The sequence below is a fragment of the Papilio machaon genome, chromosome 15 (assembly GCF_912999745.1).
Source record: "Papilio machaon chromosome 15, ilPapMach1.1, whole genome shotgun sequence".
Classification (NCBI taxonomy): Eukaryota; Metazoa; Arthropoda; class Insecta; order Lepidoptera; family Papilionidae; genus Papilio; species Papilio machaon.
In genome coordinates, this window is record NC_060000.1 from 4,326,703 (window position 1) to 4,346,885 (window position 20,183).

At 33.0% G+C, this 20,183-nt stretch overlaps 1 protein-coding gene across 3 annotated transcripts; it reads right to left on the reverse strand.

Annotated features, from left to right (window-relative positions):
• Positions 1-146: 146 nt before the first annotated feature.
• LOC106712131 (protein gooseberry-neuro) lies at positions 147-10,512 on the reverse strand. Of its 3 annotated transcripts, none has more exons than XM_014504582.2 (6): positions 10,233-10,512; positions 7,724-7,896; positions 6,415-6,555; positions 5,321-5,429; positions 1,208-1,404; positions 147-934 (listed from the first exon to the last, which is right to left on the reverse strand). In XM_014504582.2, the coding sequence occupies exons 2-6, from the start codon at positions 7,811-7,813 to the stop codon at positions 206-208; spliced, it is 1,266 nt and encodes a 421-aa protein (XP_014360068.2). In that variant the 5' UTR covers positions 7,814-7,896; positions 10,233-10,512; the 3' UTR covers positions 147-205. The 3 variants fall into 3 exon arrangements, with proteins under 3 accessions (XP_014360068.2, XP_014360067.2, XP_014360066.2); XM_014504581.2 differs by having other exon boundaries at positions 6,415-6,552; positions 10,229-10,512; XM_014504580.2 differs by having other exon boundaries at positions 10,229-10,512.
• Between the last annotated feature and the right edge of the window lie 9,671 nt (positions 10,513-20,183).

Sequence of the window (20,183 nt, forward strand, 5' to 3'; positions counted from 1 at the left end):
ACAATAAAAATATATTTTTCCATTTATTATTGACTTTTAATACAACTATTTTATTACAATTTGGTTTTATCAAAGGTATAATTATTGGAATGCTTAATAGAGGTATTTTTAAATTGCTATTTATATACTTACAATTTAATTTACTAACAATTATTAAATAACATAGCCTTTTTAAATACATAAACAAAACATTTTTTGTTTTGTGTCAAATCCAATATTTGTTAGTTCCGTGGGGAGGATTAGGGTAACTGTGCTGGTTGAGAGGATCCGCCATGTTGGGGAATGAATATGGATCATTCATATATTTGTACTCACTGGATATACCGCCTAGGCTCATATTCAAAGAACTGTGCGATGGACTCCAATTAGTTGAAGACGTAGGGTCTATTGGTACCTTAGAATAATCCGTAGGAACTTTGGGATATTCAGTACCTGGTAACTCCTTGGTATAGTCATTTGTTGCCGCTTTAACAAAAGGCTCGTCTCGTGGCTCTATAACCTCGTCTGCAACTTTATCTTCTCCTTCATTTTCTTTGGGTAGATAGTTTATAGTTTTGTTGTAAATTTCGTTGTTAGCGTATCGTGGATAGTCGTTTCTTGGGATGTTTGGATCTAATATTTGACTATGAGGTGGTCCGTTACTACCAGAGACGAGATGACCGAACGTAGCACCTGATGTACTCGGGAAAGCAGCGCTTTGGAATGCTTGATTTAAATGTTGAGATTGAGCCATTAAGTGATTATAGTTGGCGTACTTCTGGTGATGCCAACTATCACTGTGTTGAGGATGATGTTGTGACAGACTGGGTATATCTCCCGCCGGATAGGGGCAGGGTATTTGTGGCATGGGTATTGTAGAGTAGGTAGCGAGTGCCTGAGCAGTATTCGAACCGGTGTGTTTACGAAGCCGAGCCCGTCGATTGGAAAACCAAACCTGAAATTAAAGACGTTCACTTTTGATTATCTTGTTATCTTGTTAGTTGAAAAAGACAAATTTACGTTAATAGAACAAATTCAGTAACGATACGAAGGATTTCTTTGTGTTTAACAACGAATATAGTTGAATACGTACCTACTTATAATTTAAATTGATAACAGTTGTAAGCAAATATTTGAATATAAATTATGTCTTCAAATAAACCTCTTTTGTTTCTTAATACTGACTGAAACTATTCCTGATCGTTCGAATAACACTAATAAAAAATACCTGAATTCTGGCTTCCGTCAATCCAGTTTGCAATGCCAACTCTTCTCTTGTATACACGTCTGGATATTGTGTCCTATGAAATGCTCTTTCCAAAGCGTCTAATTGCTCCCCGGTAAAGGTGGTGCGGGAGCGGCGTTGTTTCCTCTTTAGAGTTAACCCCGGCTCTGATTCAATGTCAGAGGAATCTGAACCTCTACCTGTTAGTAACAAAAATTTTAAACTGAAATAATAAATTACAATACCTTGAAGTAACAATTACATGTGTTTAGAATTGACGTTTGTTAGTTCATTGTTCCCGCGATTTTCGAGATGATTTAAAAGATTGTTATCAAACACAAAAATAAGAAATCCAAAATCTTTTTGATAATGATACAAAAGTAGAATAAAAACAGCAACAATTTGTGGGCCTATGCAATTTACAAGATATCATACAATAATCATAACACGTATTCAAAATTTCCTTGTTTTGGTGCCACTCTCAACCAATTTGTCTTTCTGCTCTTTTTTGTAACACGCGTTATTTATTAGCGTTGTGTTTTTTGTTAAACCCATATCACGTTTTAATTCGCCTACATCGAGATCCGTCGGGATCGCAGCTCAAGCGATTTATAAATCGGTAGCGGTATCCTACGGAAACAGATTTAAAAAATGCCCTCAACAATGCACCGCATCGCCCTTAAACTGTTTAAAAAATTCGGCTTATATTAATAGCCTTTTGAAAGAAGTCAAAATTGAATGAAATGAAAAAATAGGGGCTCAGCTTGGCTCGGTGCGGTGGTATAGGGAACACCCAGCGCGGCGGTCTCTTTGTCGGCGTCTTTGCCGTCCCGGTGACAGTTTGGCACCATTCAATATTTTGGTGTCGCGATCTGGATTTATGACACGCAAAAAGGAAAAGCTCGCGGCATTTAATATGTTGGATCGCTTTGGAGCTTAATTTGCATCACATCGTAACTGTGGCACCGGTCTTGGCAAGAGATTTTAGACATTACATTATTAGTATTTGTCATTTGAATTATTAAAAATTACGAGCCCTATTCTGTCCAATGTCAAGTTTTCTGTTGTTCTTTGTTGAGAAAAAAGAATGTTTTTTACGTACATTGACTGTTTTGTGACATTTTTAGTTCTGCAAGTAATTCAATGTACATTATACAGACAAACAAAAAAGTCAAAAATTCTAGTTTAAATATATATAACTAAGACATTATTTTGAAAAAGAACACAACATAAACCACAAAGGCTGCGAAAGCAATGAATAAAACGAAGTGTTATAATAAAATGATTTACATTGCTCAAATTCTACGGCCCGCTCGTAAGACAGCGACAAAATTATTTTGTCTTTTTGTACCGGCCCTGATCATAACGTATGGGGCTAAATAACGCTGAGTACCTATATTAACGTTTTTAACCATTCGAAACCTTATTGCATCGATTTAGGGGCTATTTTAACGATATATCTTTAAAACCTGCTCGAAGTAAAACTAAAGCTGTAAAAAGATTTTATGTTGAAAGAAATGCGAGAGCTTTATGTTCGAAATGCGAGTGGGAGAGGGTGGGAGGATCTTTGGCGATTGCCGAAATGTGACCTCGTGATGTCGGCGTTGGAAAGCAATAATTCGAGAGTTGAAAGAGCGGCGGCGGCAGCGGTTTAACACCTTCATAATCTGGCTTCATTAAAGTGTTCGGGCGGGCCTTTGTTTCAGCGGTTTGTTGCGATGCTAACAGATGGCCGGATTAGCACGTCTTGTAGGGGCGTGGGTCGTATCGGCATTCCTCGTTTTTCATTGCCATTTTGGATACTTTCTTAACATTTATCCTAAAATTATTTTACTAAGCTGCCACATAAAGTTTTAATGATTTCGTTTCGGTATTTCAACTTTGTTTTGTTTGTAAGGTGTTTGTGTTTGGAATAAAATTTTGAATTAAAAAAAAAAATTTCCAAAACCTCATGTGCTATTAACAAGTCAGTTTGGTATTGGATTGGTTATAGAATTTTAAGTTATTTTAACATCTAATTTATCGTTATCCATTTCTTATCGAATACATTTATGATTATGTTCCAAATATTATAAGGGAAAAGGAACAGACCTAATTCAAAATCATCTTAAGATAAAAATTATTTTCTTCTGCCCCGAAGTTACTTTTACTACATTGAAACCTACCACGACTGTGACTAATGCGTAGAAAACAAATAGCTTGTTTTTTGTAAACCACGCGATATAAAAGCGAAGTGTTAGCGGTCGAGACCACGCGGTGGTTCTTTGATAGTCCATCTGTATACGACATTAGTTGATTCTAACGAGCGATGTTATTAAACAAATGCGAGATTTTATCGCCTACCTCTTTTTGTATTGTTCTGATGCGATGTGAAAGTGGATCACAAGCTAGCGTAATGGCTCTTAGGCGACACATTTGTATATAATGTACATACGCGCTAGTAATTTGCACTTACATTACTCGGATGAAGTAATTTTCTAGAAAATAAATATAAATACAATGCAATGCCATTCGTTACGTCCTTGTTTTGATTTTTATTTCTTTTAATGTAAACATACTTTGATTGCTGTGACAAAGCTTTCGCTTTTTACGTACCTAATTAATTATAAAATATATAAGCACTCAAGACCTTTTTATTTTCTTCTTCGACTGAAAGCCTACATAAAGTTAACAGAGGCACGGCAAATTCCATACGTGGCGGTCATATTAATTATGTTTCACTTTTCTTAATAATCATGAAATAAAGTCAGGTAATCTTACTAATGTTATAAATGCGAATGTTTAAATGGATAGATGGATAGATATTTATTAGAAGGTATCTCCAGACCTCTTAACGGATTTCAGGAAGGGCACATAGGTTAAACTACTTAAACACTAATTAAATTCCTTTTATTTCTGCGCGACTGGAGTCGCGGGTAGCCTGTATTATAAATAAATTATAGCTGAAGTTATAAAGTTATGAGAGAAAAAAAATCTGTATTAACGAGTTTAGCGTAATTTTTAATTTTCGATAGTAAACCAGTATAGAGATTGGCATTTTCGGATTTTAATTTTTTGAACCTAACATTATCAGTTGCGGACATAAAACTGTACGATAGCTGTACTGTAGCACACATAGCAAAGGTTTCAAAATGGAATATTGTGATTACGATTAATTTTTGTACTTTCAATGGGTTAAGTTGCAAAAGAACCTGTTTTCTAATATCATTGAATAAGATTTGTTTGCTTTACAAAAGAAACAATAAATTAAAACCAAAACTAGATGGGCAGGGTATAAAATATATCTTTCTATAGGCGTATCACTTGTTAATTTCAATGTCGGATGTGGCGGCGATACAAATAGATGTTCAAAGTCATTGAACAATCGACTTGGCGACAAAATATAGAGTACACTATAATAGAACAACCAAAAACATGTCACTTTGTTGGTGTTTCAGCACTGTGAGGTGTCGCGGCGGGCGACCGCGGCGCCCTCTGTCGGCTACCTTTAGAAACCAATCCGCAAACGCGAGCCGATCTTTAACGCCTCAGGAACGTACTATAATATTTCAAATGGCAACAATGACGTGGTAGGATTTGTGTGCGGAAATTGATTTTTTTTCCAAAAAGCGCTCGTGAGAATTCTTTGCAGGTTGCCGCGTTACAAAATAATGGTTCTGTGATTCGGGAAGTTATTGTGCAATTTGTAGGTACAGGTTTGGTCAGATTATTTGAGGCAGTGAACTGTAAGGCCTGTACAAGGCTACGTAACTCTTCGAGACCAGGCTATTTTAGTCGCGAAACGACTTACGCAATTATAATATTAATAAGAATTATCTTATTAATATTATAGATGCGAATTTTTAGAGGGATGGATGGATGTTTGTTACAAGGTGTCTCCAGAACTGCTACATGGATATTGCTAAAATTTGACATGGATGTAGAACATAGTCTGGAAGAACACATAGGCTACAAATTAAGTTTTTTTTTATTGCGCGCGGATGGAGTCGTGGGCGACCGCTAGTATTCACATAGTTATTTTCTTTTATTATTTTCTCGTAACCATTTTATTTGAATACCATTTTTTAGTTTAACGATAGCGATTAACTATATAAGTTATCTGACTTCACAACTTACCTCCGAGAATACCATCAATGCTATAGTCCTTCTTCCCGTCAGGGTCTCGGGAGCCGCCGCGCAGGAGCCGGGAGATAGACGAAATGCTGGGAGGGTCTGTTACTCCCTCCTGAAAACAATATATCATGGTATGAAATAAATATATGGATCGAGATTAAAAAATGTCCTACTTCGATCAAACTTAGGATATCGGAATGTCCTAAGTTAAGTTTAGAAAGTCGCTAATACTTTTTCAGGATACGATTTCCACGTATAAGCTTGTGAGTCGGTAAAATAAACATATATAGAAAAATCCATGAAAATATTGCTTCAATTTTTCCAATGACATAGAATGTCAAAAGATAAGTTACTGTGTTTTTCTGACTTCAAAATCTCTGCATAAAATATATCAACCCTGTCATTATCTTTGATAAAATAGAGATAATGTGTTTTAAACAGAGATTTTGATCTCAGAAACAAACCCATAAGTGTCGTTTTTTAATACCCTACAAAACTAATATATAAATATTATATTTATTGAATTCTTTACACCTAATAAATAAAGAAATAGTTTCTTTACTTCTTCCAATAAACATAGTTTTATTGTTATGAATAATACGCAAATATAATCGCTGTCTAGTATTTCATAATTGAGTTTCACAAAATTGTTGAATGCAATGACCGCGGCAAATGTCGATGGAGCGTGAATCTAGCTAATCTCTGTTCTGTAATAAATCATCTTTAGACTTCTGGTCGCTGAAATTTCACTGCGACCGCTCTATCAAGCTCAAGGTTGATTCCGAAATATCAAAATAACATAACTAATCTATCAGCAATTGTTACTTAACAATATTGTGATAAGTCACTCTACGAATGTAGCGACTTAGCGACTCACGATATTCAGTTGGTGGTTAGTGTTATATCTGATTATGAAAATATATTTCGAAATGAAAAATTGAGTAGATTTCTTTTTATTTGTATATTTTAAATAGCTAACTTTTTCTCTCAAACCTGAATACAAAATACAAGTACCTACTGAACAATTCTTCGAAGAAGTACATTTTCATATTTACACCTTACATAAAAACAGCGTTAATAAATCATTAAAAAAATACCTTTATTAACTTCTCTCTTATTTCCCACGAAAAGATTCCTGGGTTTTGTCTCTTCAGTTCTTCAATTCGCGCTTCAACTTCAGGTGTCGCCACCCTCGGTTTTGAGCCTCCGATGACACCTGGTCTGATTGACCCCGTCTCCTAAGCAAAGAGAAGATATTGGACCTTTTTAGAAGCGAGCTTATAAAATAAATTAATAAAAAGAATTCATGCAGATGCTTATCATCTTTGTAATCTTTAACGTAGATTATTTCTAAAAGATAGAAATAAATAAGTATAGTGCACGGCCAATGTATTAGTTGAAAAAGTAAGGAAATTTATTTTTCGATTTCCATTACATGTTACATTATGTTAACTTTGTAATAAAAATGTTCGGATAACTGGTGTAAATCAGTTAGAAGTATTTCTATTACATGACGTGTTTCTAAATGTCACTAAATTTTAACTTACAACTTAATGTTTGCTAGACGGACTAACTTTGAAGTATCCGGCGATTCCGCTTTCACAGTTTAAACTTTGTTAACTTTGTACTTAAATAGTTTACCGTAGTGTTGGACAGTATATAACAACACAGGATGGCATAACATAGATTTTCAAGTATTTATTATGTATTTTTTTCCTTTAAACTTTGACATGAAATTTATTTAAAAACCCTTCATATACAAGTTTTTAAGTAAAAACAAAGAAAAAAATTCTTCTTGGGTTTACGTCATGGGCTGCTTACATATTATATTGTTAAAAATGTGAATTAACACAAATAAAAATCCCACCCTCTATCCTCACAATTAAAGTCTATTCACCATAGTTTAGCTTTGTAAAAACTTTTCGGGTTTGTAATGTTATTTCTTGGTTATCTTACACGATATTCAATAAGAAAATAAAATTGATCGTAACTAAAAATTACTTAACATGGAGTTTTTTTTATTATTCAGCTAACGCGGAAGTAATTACAGTGTACTAACACACATTGGAAGGCTCGCTTTGACAATAGTGGTGAGCGGATTGGAGGTTACCGCGGGGCACGTGGAGCGGAACAAACGTTTCCTGGACGTAACAATCACCATTATAGTGTTGAGCTGGTGAAAACAAACCTTCAGGCTTCGTCGGCCAGAAAATCAATGGCAATTGTTTTATGAGCTATTGGGTCGGGAGATGGTAAAAGATTCAAGGTACTCTTTCACTATTTATTTAATTGTAAAGTTAATATTGCTTGAGTTTTTTATTTGGTTTCTTAATTGCTGTGTCCTTTTTTTTAATTCTGGAAATTTAAATTAATTTATTCACATGTATTAAATATAAACCCTCTCACCTGGTACCTATTAAGGATCTTGGAGACGCAGCCGTGTGAGACCCTGAGCTGCCGCGAGATGACACAGGGCCGCACTCCCGCCGCAGCCATTTCTACTATCTTCAGCCGAATGTGGTTTGGCAGCGGTCGTCCGTTGATGAACAGCCCGCCCAACTGATTTACCCGGCCCTGTCCTAATGTAATGTTAGTATTAATGGATATTATGGGACAAGGATTCTAAATTATAGGTACATTACATTACATATTTGACCTATTCTATCAAGTTTTAGAGCTTTTCCTTTGTATGTATTGTATCGCGTAATTTGTTATAGTGGCCATTGTTAATGAATCATGAATTTCATGAGATTCGGTAACAGTTTCAGGATATCCGCGCGGTAACATCTGAAATTCATTTTGGGGATTTAAAATGTTTTGCAAGTATTTTCGTGTGAAAATACTTCAAAAATCTGTATACGTTTTCATCTCTCATCATAAAGTCTAGAATTTTTTCTTTTTTAAAAAATATTTTGTTTGTATATTCCTGACCTTAAAATACGTTCGGTGAAATGAAGGTAATTTATAAAGTGAATTAGGGTTGACGAGGCAAGTGTAGAATTAATCTTTGTGTACTCCCTCTGAAACTTAATTAAAATTAATTGAAAATACATACACTTCATATTTACTCGTATGTTTCCTTTAAGTGGTATCTCTTAGAAACGCAAATTAATACAATGAATTACCAAGTATGGCATCTCAAACAAGGTTAATAAAGTACTAATGGGTAGAAGATATATTTTTTTATTTTAAGGTGAAAACGAGCGTAGAGAAAACCGAAGTGATTATTGATCCCGATGGAAATCTGCAGAACTAGAGGAACTGGAGACGCGTTGCAGGTCTTTTGTAGGTAGTGGTTTAGTCAAATGTAAAATTATTATATGCATTGGTTCAAAAAGTATTCAACTAAAGGAGAGACAAAAGTTTATCTAAATCCAAGTAATATAATCTCTATAGTAGATAACATAATAAAATTATATGTTGCAATCTACAGCTTTTTAAATACTTTAGTACTTCATAACAGAAGCCATTGTTACAAATTTTAATTAAGTAGTCTTCAATAAATCTTTTAGACTTCAAGATGGAACAAAGAGAATATTGTTAAAATATCCATTATAATGCTTGACATTCTCATCAGAAACCTTTCATCCTTTCGATGACAACTATGAATAAATATTATAATGGAAAAATATAAAAACCTATGTACATAAGACGAGACAAATAAACATACAAATATTACTTATTGTACTTCAAAGAATGTACAATTGCCTTATTCATGTAATATTTGTTCAGTTTATATTTTAGAAATATATGTACCTATTGTATTTTCAGGTTGTATTTTAAGAGTATATATATTCCTGAACAATCACTAAGCAACATTTAGATAGTATTCATTTCTAATTATATATATGTAATTGTTTGATATAATATTATAAAATGTAGAAAAAGCTTACATAAGTCAAACAGTACGTTTTAGTTATATTATAAATAAGAATGTTTGGATAGATGTTTGTTAGAATGTATCGCCAGAACGGCTACATGGATCTCGCTGAAATTTGGCATATTTGTGGAACATAGTTTGGAACAACATATATGCTAATCATGTTTTTTTTAACGCTTACAAAGTCGCGGGCAAAACAGTAAGTTAGTCTATAATACATTAATTTCTCTAAGACTATTTATTAGTCTATGTAATTGACCGCGTGTTTTATGACAAAGCTATTTTACTTTAAGGTAATATCTCTATGCCGGGTGTTTAGTTTATACATATGTAGTAAGAATTGACCTCTGTATTAAAATTATGCGTTGGGTTAATTCATATGACACAATTAATTCAATTTGTGTGTGTTTTTGTTAATTCTATTGAGATCAAGTGGTTAGTCCTAAAACATTTATTTCTAAAGGTTATAAAGTTTTAATATCTGTGTTACTTTGGTGGTCAGTAATGTTTTTAAAGGTACAGATCGTCGGTGGCCCCCAAAAAGTATTTCATTTCTATAATGTTATAAGGAAAATTATACATAATAATGTTGCCAGAAACAAGTTTTAATGTGCACGTTGATTTTAGTTTTATATTGCATGCTTTTAATAACCTCAAATTTATTGATATACAAAACTGTTTAAGTTGAAACACGATATTCGAATGGCATATCTGGCAAAGAATACATAATACGGATAAGCTTATATTTTTTACAAAAGCTTTTCCTGAAAATTGTATAAAACAAAGCAATGACAAGAATTTAAAAATGTACGTAAATCAAAAGCTCTTTTCACTACAAGACTTTAGTGAGGTATTAGTTTTGGAAAAAGTTAAATACATACATTTTTAAAAACTATCAAAACTGAAACCATGTAAGTAAGTCAAATGTATTGTTTTAGAGGTTAATCAAACTGTGGATACTTTGTCTTTTAACACTTAATAAAGACTACTCAGAGCATAGATAAATAACAACATTATGTATATACCCTTACCTACCCACACATCCATACCATTTTGGTGACGTTCCATAATGGTATGACTGTCAGAATGATAATGTCATAAAAGCCGTCACCTCCTCGAACGATTGACTTCACAAAGGTCGCGAGTCGTTCATTTTAAGCCGCACAACTGAACAATTTTCAACGGATACATTAAAGCGTTTTATCATTAAAACATTGGCACCGTAAAAACGTCACAAATTATGATAAACATCTGTTTACATTAAATTAAGCAGACGAGATCGAAGCACATAATTTAAATTGTTTATCACCCATTCGTATTTACATAATTATAACGACATGTTTAATTAATTATGCCGTCATAAATATTGTAATCAGTATGTCACAGCGAAGGCGACGCGTTCGATCGTAGACGTCAGGTTTATCCGACTATAGCTACGAAGCCTATCGGGCTATGTTTTTTTTTAAATAGAAAAAAGATCTATAGATCGCGTTATCTTTTTTGTGCGCGTGAGTGCAGCGGAGGAGGCTGTATAGGACTGAGAGTGGCGGTGTGTTTGTGCGGGGAGGGTTGCGGGCTGGTGTGCGTGCTCGCGAGAGGCCCGCGGAGGTCCGCACGCCACAATACCCCTGTGTGGGTGACTGCACATCGAACACTCCCACTTGTATGAGTGTGAAACGTGTGGTGACGACACGCGCTGTTAGTTTTGGGAATAATCAATTGTTGCTTTCGTTTCGTTTTGCTCTTTTTTTGGAATTAATAATGATAATAAAAATGTTTTATGCAGAACATAAATCAATAAATGAATATATATATAATTACAAATGTAACATAATTATAATTCTTTATTGCATACAAAATTATTATAGCATCAATATCGTTTATCGTAAGTTTTTATTTTAAGTACTGAATATTCATTATCAAGACGGCAGATTGTATTCAGTTATCTTTAATATATCTTTTATAATGTTCAATTGTTATTTTTGTATTCAAAAGTTTTATAAATTGTTTGTCACCCGAGTATTGTACGAAAACCGGCGCAAACGCAAATGGAGGGGACAAAGCTCTGCCCATTCTCTCGCGATGAAGCTATAAAAATATACACGTCTCTTTCTAATGAACTAATATTTGTTACGAAAATTTAACCCTTTAACAGTGCCTATTTTTTTTTCTAAATAAAAATATTACAAATATTGTTTACATCAATGTTTTTCTATGTAGTAAAGTATATTGTTTTGTACAAGATCTTTTCGATAAAGCGTCTCTAAAGGTACTTGTCATTTTTCTTTCTTATCTCGCTGCTTTTCTTTGATAGCTTTTATGAATAATGACAGAGCGGCAAAAGCTCTAGCGATGCGGCAACATGCTTTGACGACGAAATGCTAAAATTACTCCGACTTCCATTTATTGATAAAGACTAATAGATTAAATCTTTAATTTTTGGAAGTGAATCACGATGTTACTATATTTTTTTAATTCAATAAATGCCCAACAAAATATTGGTCTAAATGAATAAGTTATTGATTTCATTTTTTTATGGCTTATTATATTACTAACTTAAGTCATTGTAAGTACACAAATTTTTAATTAACGATAGCTCCCTCTAAAGTGATATTAGAGTCCCTTCACATCAACTAGATTAGGTACCGTTGAATCGTTTAATTAATTCAAAATGTCAGTCACTTTGCCCTATTCCTCTGTAACAACTAGCGGTCAGACGTTTGTTACAGGGATTAATTTAATTACCGACTAGGGTTTAACTGTTATACTATCGTATGTAGCACATTAAATTAAATTATTAAACGAAAACTGCTAATATTGTTGATGGCGATTTAGAAAAATTAATAATGATAATTGTAGAGTCGAAACATTTTCTTGTAATGTGTTTCAAAAACACCTAACTATTAATATTAACTTTATCGTGTTTTACAAAAGTTGTTGCGCTATAAATACTATAGACGATGATGTTATTTTATGTTTGTAAACTAGCTTTTGTATTTTATAATTAACTATAATATTTTACACTAAAATGTGTTTACACACAACAATAAACTATTTACTAAACAAATTACAAGTTGCTCGAATAAGTTGCACTTTAAGATAGGTATCCTAAGTAATTCTCGGAGTTCCTTTGACTTTGAGTGTAAAGAAAAGCGCAACCTCTTGTAAGTTATAAAATTTGATATAATACAAATATTCGAAATACTCAAGAAGGGCGGTATTAAGAGCGCCCGAAATCGATGTGTCTGTACGAGCTAGGACCACGCCAAAGGAAGTCCGTGGTGACTGCCTACCCCTCAGTGTTACGTTACATAAGTTAAGTTGTAGTTCTATAATTTTTTTTAAATAATCATAACATATAATTTATTTATAAATTCCTTATCGAAACTAAACGACAACTTAATTCTAAAACTAGCTTTGCTGGACAACTGTTACGGTTTCCATCTTTTTTTTAAATGATTTCCACCATATGTCGAAATTAATTTAAAGACATTAATTTTTAATAATTGATACTACTTTATCTAGAGTGATAATTGTTCGGACATTTCGATTTTTATTGGACCAAACATTTTTTATTTTATTTAATCTGTCCCTAAAAGTAACCGCTGATAGATAGATCTAGACAAACTGCTGAAGCAACATAAAATTAGTAATTTTTCATTTTTAGTAAATTTTCCGTTTATTTTGCAAATAGTTGTTAAAGTAACAATTTCAATTTAACCTCAACTTTGAATTTTATAGACGATACTAATGTCTGGCAAAATTGTTAGCATAAATTCCTTGCATGAAAGTCACGTATTTGTCAAACTAAGGAGTTGCCAAACTAAGATTGTTAGAACATCTTAAGGCAAGTTTTCACGTATTAATTTACGTTATATGCATTAGCTTCATATATAAAATTATTTAAAGTGTATAAAATATGGCGAGGTTCTTACTTTTTACCTTACTAAAATCATTTTTCCTGAAATTTCGTTCGTTTCGTTCGTGTAGAATTTCCTGAATTTCGTTCATTTCTTGGCCAAATATAATAACAACTCCGTTGATTTTTCCTTCGCTTTGATTAAATATTATTAGAATAGTATATCATCTAAGCTTTTCTTTGTTCTAGTATATTTTTTAATTGCCTTCTAATTTATTAAGGACGTTATCATGAATTATTATGTATTAATTTATGTTTATTATTATATTAATAATGTTTGTTTTAGTGGGGCTTAAAGGTCTCGTAACCAGCTTTTGGTTATAGTCCATGTCTTAAAAAGTATAAATGAGAATTTTTCCAGTAGAAGTGACAATAAAGAGCAGTCTCAGGTTAAATTGTAATTTGTACGGTGCAAGCTGCGAGTGACGATGGAAAATCGATGTAAATCTCTTTAATTAATTTATTCCAAACAGAATCGACCCCACAGACTGTTTTCGTGGCATCCAATTTCGCATTAAATTGCTTATTTCCACGGCACAATAATTTATAACTGTAACGGTACTGTTTACAGCTTTTTGTTCGCGATTCATAGATTTAGTATCTGTAAGTTGATGGATTTTTCTCAATCTTTTAACAAGAATAGTATTATTTGGCTTTCATTTATGATACTGGAGGTTTATGTATTTCATCTATATTTGTAAACTCGTCTTTTTTATTTTAAAATTGCGAGAAGTAATTTGTTAATTCGAAAAAACATTCATTCTTTTATTAATATTTTGTTTTAAGAGATATGCGGTCTAATATGTCTTGATACATTTTGATTTCAGCAAATGTTCCATTTAACATAAGGTGATTTGTCCAGCATTTGATATAGATAACATTTGTTGCTGGTTTTAAGTGGAATAACTTTCAGAAATAGAATGTGAGAATACCACATCAGTAGTAAATATGGTTCCTTAGTAGTCCTAGTAGTCCCAGTAGTAGAGTGGTTTGTTCAGTTATAAAATAAGTTAAGTCCATAATCTATATGATCAACTTTAAAAGAGATAAGTGGATTTATTCATAGATTTAAAGATTATAAATTCGCAGCAGCATTATTCTATTTGATGTGTAGACAAAAATTGTTTAGTAATTGACTTTCTCAACGCTCGTGAGATCAGCTTCTTGTAACACTGGTAGCATCAAACTTATCAATGGATTCCACGGAATGAAGCGCTATTGTAAAAGATCTTTTGGTTACAAAACGAATCTATGAAGTTTTAAAAATAATGCTATAACTCTTATCACCTCGGTTGAAGGTAGAAATTAGTTTGGCGACAAACAGTGGGTTTTTTCAGAGTCAAACCTACGTCAGAGGCTATCAATGAAGTCCACTATAGTGTTTGTGTTAAGTCATCGTATTTTAATGAACCGTCGATGACATGCTGTACGAGTAATAGACTCGCCGTGTTATTCTTTTTAGCGCCGAATTTTTTACTGCACTGTCGGTCTGTTCTCGGGATGTGGCGAGGAATCAAAAATAAAAAATGACCGATATTTTTTTTAAGAATTCATTTTTTAGCGCGCATTCTTTGATATCCTTCTTAATTTTGATAGCTTCTAAATTTTTCTTTTTGGACATATTCGTTATAAAATATAAGTAAATAAAACAATCATGTTTTTTTAAGATTAGTAAATATAGTCTACTACACTAGATCAGCTTTAGCTTTAGCACTAGATAAACTAGTCTATAGAAAAAGCAAATTTTAACGGTTTTTCCCATGCTTGTAAAAATTACTTAGAATTCCAAATAGCAATAGCAGATAAACCAAGCGAACCCAGAGAAGGCAGCCAAAGGTCATGAAAAGCCAAGTGTGAAATAAGAATTAAACAAAAGAGCATCAACAGTAATTCGAAATATTTTCAAATCTAAGCTTGCTCTGTTTGTTAAAAAATCAAATCACAGCAGGTGCATTTTCCTTAGTTCTGTCATCTTGGCCAGCGAACGACCACCGGATGTCCCTCTGCGCAGTCAAGCGACACGAGCTCGTTACCGGCCCCTCCTGATGCCTGACTCATTTCCTTACAGGCTTTTTTATAAAAAAAATTTGGACAGCTTTGATTGCATTTAGATATTTTGTTTCTCACAAACACGTAAAAATTAATTCCTAAATGACTTGCTTTTGTTAAATATTTGCTAGTGTTTCACAGACCAGAATAAGGGATATAATCAAAAAGGAATCATCAACATAACGATATAAATATAATAATAATGAATACAAAGACATTGGAGAATCGTATCTAAGATCTCAGATGAAAATTATAGAAGATCTTATATGAAATCTTATTTTTTTTTGTAAGTAGATCTCTAAAATCCCCGTGGAAATTTTGGCCGAAATCAAATATTAGTATTCAGAAGTATGATTTGATGTATTTTTTTCTTGTTTTACACAAACGAAGTATCATTGGGAGGTTCAAAAATAGAACATTAAAGGTACAAGTATTAGACTAGTTATATAATATTCTGTCCGATAAAAGGATACAGTTGTACAAATATTTTAGTTTAATTACTGTTAGTTTCTAAGTCTAAAATCTGTATATAAAACATATCGTCCACCTTGTCGTTATCTTTGACAAAACAGAGGAAACAATATATTTTAAACGGATATTTGGACTCGGAAACCCACGGTTAGAAATGCAAAGAATGACACAAAGCTTTCAACTTTTTTTTTAAACGCAGGAATTTTTAATTTCCGGTCTACAATGTTTCTGAAGATACCAGGTTCATGCTTTTATTATATAGGTTTGTATTTTCATGGAATTTTTGACAAATCTCCTATGTATTATATGTATGATATACGGATTCCTAACTTTAAACTTAAACAATTTTCAGCATATGAAATACCAAATTTTCATTCATTTTGGTCTTTTGCATAGTCTCAGAATTAAATTTGTACCTTTGACTATCAAACAGACATATTAGAATATGTAGATAATAATGCTCAAGGAATGACCGGATTATAATGAATATTTTGGGCTGCAGGTAACATTAAGACAATCTATAATTATAGACATGAAGTCACGGGAGGTAACGTGTTTGTATATGTATAAAAAGTATTCTATCGGTCGGTCGGACCTTTGTTAAATAAATTAGTTTCGGTGTCTACCAAATTACGCCTCGATCCTATCTATATGTATAGCATACTCAATCTTGGCAGGGAAATATGCTCTACCTATTATTAAGAAGCGAATATATTAACATACGTAAGGATCTCTTTACAAAATTTAAAACAAAAGATGATTATACGTCATTTTAAAAAAAAGCTTTTTGAAACACTAGTAGCCGAATACTATTTGTTTTCATTGATTTATTCATGGTCACAGTGTGGATACAAGGCGCCGGCGGAGACGGTCTTTTTGAAATACATCTTATTGGAATTGGTAATGAGGCTTTCTATGAGCCTTTAGAAAATCTAGTCGTCACGCGTAAGCCGTAATTAAAACCGAATAGTCGTCCGAAGGGTTTGGAATTTGACATGATTTTAAAAACGAACAACTAAGTACAGAAGGTATTTATTGAAGGCCATTGTTTTATTTAGTTTCTTCTCGTATAAAATTTATCAGTGGACGTGATAAGGGCGCATGTGATAAATTGCCTGTTTCATAAGGCGTTCATTAGAAGCGTGCAAAATGCGCTCCGTTGCACGGCGATAACTCGACCGATAACGGTTTTATTGCTTCAAATGTTACCTATTCTTATGCGCCAGCTCGGCTTTTGCCTCGACAAACGTCACGGAGACAGTGGAAAAACCTAGAAAATATTCGTTGATTATGTTACATTGTGATTTATGGTCACATATAAAATTTATATTGGGTCCATCGTAATTCCGATTCAATTGTTTCTGGTGCGTGTAATATTAGTAGGTCATACGTAGTAACTTTACAAATATAAGAATAATTAAAGATAAAGGCACGGATTACGATAGAAAATATAAGTAGAGCTAATTGCTTGTTGCACGTGCCCCGACCTCGGTTGTGTCGGGCATGTCTCCGGGCGACGCGACGGCGACGGCACGGCTGATCTCACTCTGCTCTCAATAATTACTACAATCAGTTGTATAATTACGAATCTTTGTATTTATACTACTTAACTTCGAAATTACAAGACATGTGATATACTAATAAGAGACGTAGATCCTATGACGAATAAAAACAATGCTTAATATCGTATTAAGACATTTAAAGTCCAGGAAAGTGTTCAACTAAGCTACATAATGTTATTTTATACTCTGTATTATTGGTGTTTGTAATTTAAACAACTTGCTTTTTTTTTTAATTTTTCCTACAATAAAATTAATTAGATCAAAACTTATTTATGTATGGATCGGATCTATGTTAGTCGGTCTTGTATGATATAAATTTGACTTCATTTCAAATATCTCTTTCAATGTGAAGTTGCAATCATCTGTATAATTAATGACGATCGTGACAGCTTTGATTCATAGATAATTAATTAATTTAGCGAATAATTTGCATTGAAATAATACTAGATTTGATTGCATACTTTCATTTAATCTCATTCCGCCCACACATTGACAAGGCATCCCACATGATGTCAAAGATAGCGGCCGACATTTCTTTAATTAACTATCGCAGCGCTCTCGATTATAAGACGCGGCTACCCGGCTTTTGTATCCATTCAATACCTGACCAATGCTTCAAATATGTCTCACAAACAAAATCCAGCCTTATCACACGGTACTAAGAGCAGTTGTTCGTTAAATAATAACCGAGGCGTCTAGCTGTCTCGGCACTTGTAACATTCCTAAATTAATTCTTTAGTATTAGATCTAATTTATAACGTATCATTGTTATAATAAAATTAAATCGACTACCGAATAAATTGTTCCCACTTATTAGATGTTTCCGTAACAATATGTTATTTTAAGTTAAATGTCTCGTATATTAATATTTAAGTGATATTTTTATTTAAAAAATGATAATAATCAAAACAGATTATGATAATAGTAAACTAGATACATTTAGTCTACGATTCAAGTTTTTCAATTAACACGAAGGTTACAGGTACTTCTTTTAAAAAGCGAGAAAATCTAAATATTTTAAAGTAAAACCTACTTAGAGTATTTTTATCTGTGGCCATAAATGCACATTAATAAAAGTAAAAAATAATATTGGTCTTCAATACAAATTCTTAGGAGACTATACTGGAACACTATTAAAATAGAATCGATGTGGAAGACGGTGTAATCAAGTGGGCCGCTCATTCATAATAATGTGTTTCAGATAATAACAAAAAGGATTCATATATCAAAGGTGACAAATCAAAATAAACAAGTCACGCATTCCCTTACGGCTGTGCCAGCAAGAAAGCTCGAATCAAACATTGAGGTCTGAGCTCCTAATGTATATTAAATATGAGTAGACGCCTCGCCACATGGCATTCAAGTGAAAAACGGTGCAAAAACAAGATGGAATTGCCATTATAGCTTATAACTCAATCAGTCTTGTCCTGCCCGGCCGCGTTGGCCGCGTTGTTCTGCGTTGCTGGGGCGCGTAAGGAATTTTACACTTTTTCACCCATTATCTGCATTCTTGCTATGACAAATACTTTAGCTATCACAACTATCTTGCTCGGGTTTGAACGCGAAATTAGAAACAAAAGAAGATAAATGTAATAGTGAAAATACCAAGCATTTCGACGTACGCTTCTCCAACTTATTACACGTCTACAAAGGAGATACAAGCTCGTAGTGTTTTCATTGCCTTTTTTCATTAACTCTGTTTTCATTTCATGTTATTTGAATTCTTAGAATAGGTATTGAGAAAACATTTTAAGAAATACAAGTCGGGAATAATTAATCAATGTTTAGCTTAATTCAATATTATGCTTCCTTTAGCTTATTAACGTAGATATTTCACAGACATATTGAAGGAATAATTATAGACTATTCTATATAGTATAATATTCTATATAATTAAAAAAATACGTAATATTGTGACTTGCTTTGGAAAATTTGTGTAGGTAATTGATTAACGTAAGCATTTGTATAAAGTAGCTGCAGAAAAAAGTACACAAACCTTCCGTTTTATTGCACAAATTAATTTTTTTCGTAGGACATGTATAATGACTTAATTTTTTAATTTAATTGCGAAGTAAGAATAAAGTAATTTAAATTTGTAATCGTTTTTAATGTACTCGATGTTAACAAAACGTTTATCTACTTTTTATGCGCTTAAAATATTAACGGCAGCGTATGTGTGAAAAGGCTTTATGCAAAAAAGCTAAAGATAAGTCATTTATCAAGCGAAAATCGAAAGGAAAGAAATTTCTCATTGTCCCCATCATCAGTGCGAAATTTATAAGGTGCAGCAAAAAAATGGCTGCAAATCAACAGCCACCAAACACATTATATGTGTTGGTGTTGAGACAGTTTTGAAGGCATCGTGAAATGATGGACGGTCATTACGATGTCATTGACATCATTTGTTTCGTTCGTCTTTTATTTCGCTTTGGTGTGGAAAAACCGCAAGTCTTTCATTGTTGCGGCTTGCTCCCGAATATTATAGCTTGATTTAATATTAATATGCGGTGACCGCATTTTATATATTTGTAAACTTATGTTAATAAGCGTTTTTTCTATTTGTTTTAGTTTTATTTTATCAATTTTAGACGGCTGATTTTATTTCGAATATGTCGCGTTATAATGTTTCATGTCGTGTATATTACTTTACGCAACATGATTTAAAGTTAAATTTGTTTTCAAAACCTTGGACATTGGACAGAAAATGTGTGAAATCTTTAATGAGTTTCTTTGTGTTTATCTACAAGTAGAACGTTGTATTCCAATTTGGGATCAGTTATCCAGCAATGCTGCATCATCGGTGAACTAATCATGTATCGGGCGAGATTAAAACAGGCCGGTCGGATCGCATCAAAGGCGGTATCACACTGTTATTTTGACTGATTGATCTCCTTCGACAAAAAAAGGTTGCAGCGCTACCGAGATCGACAGTAGCCGAGAAAAAACAAATTAGTTGGCTAAACCTTTTCATAAAGCATTGTTATT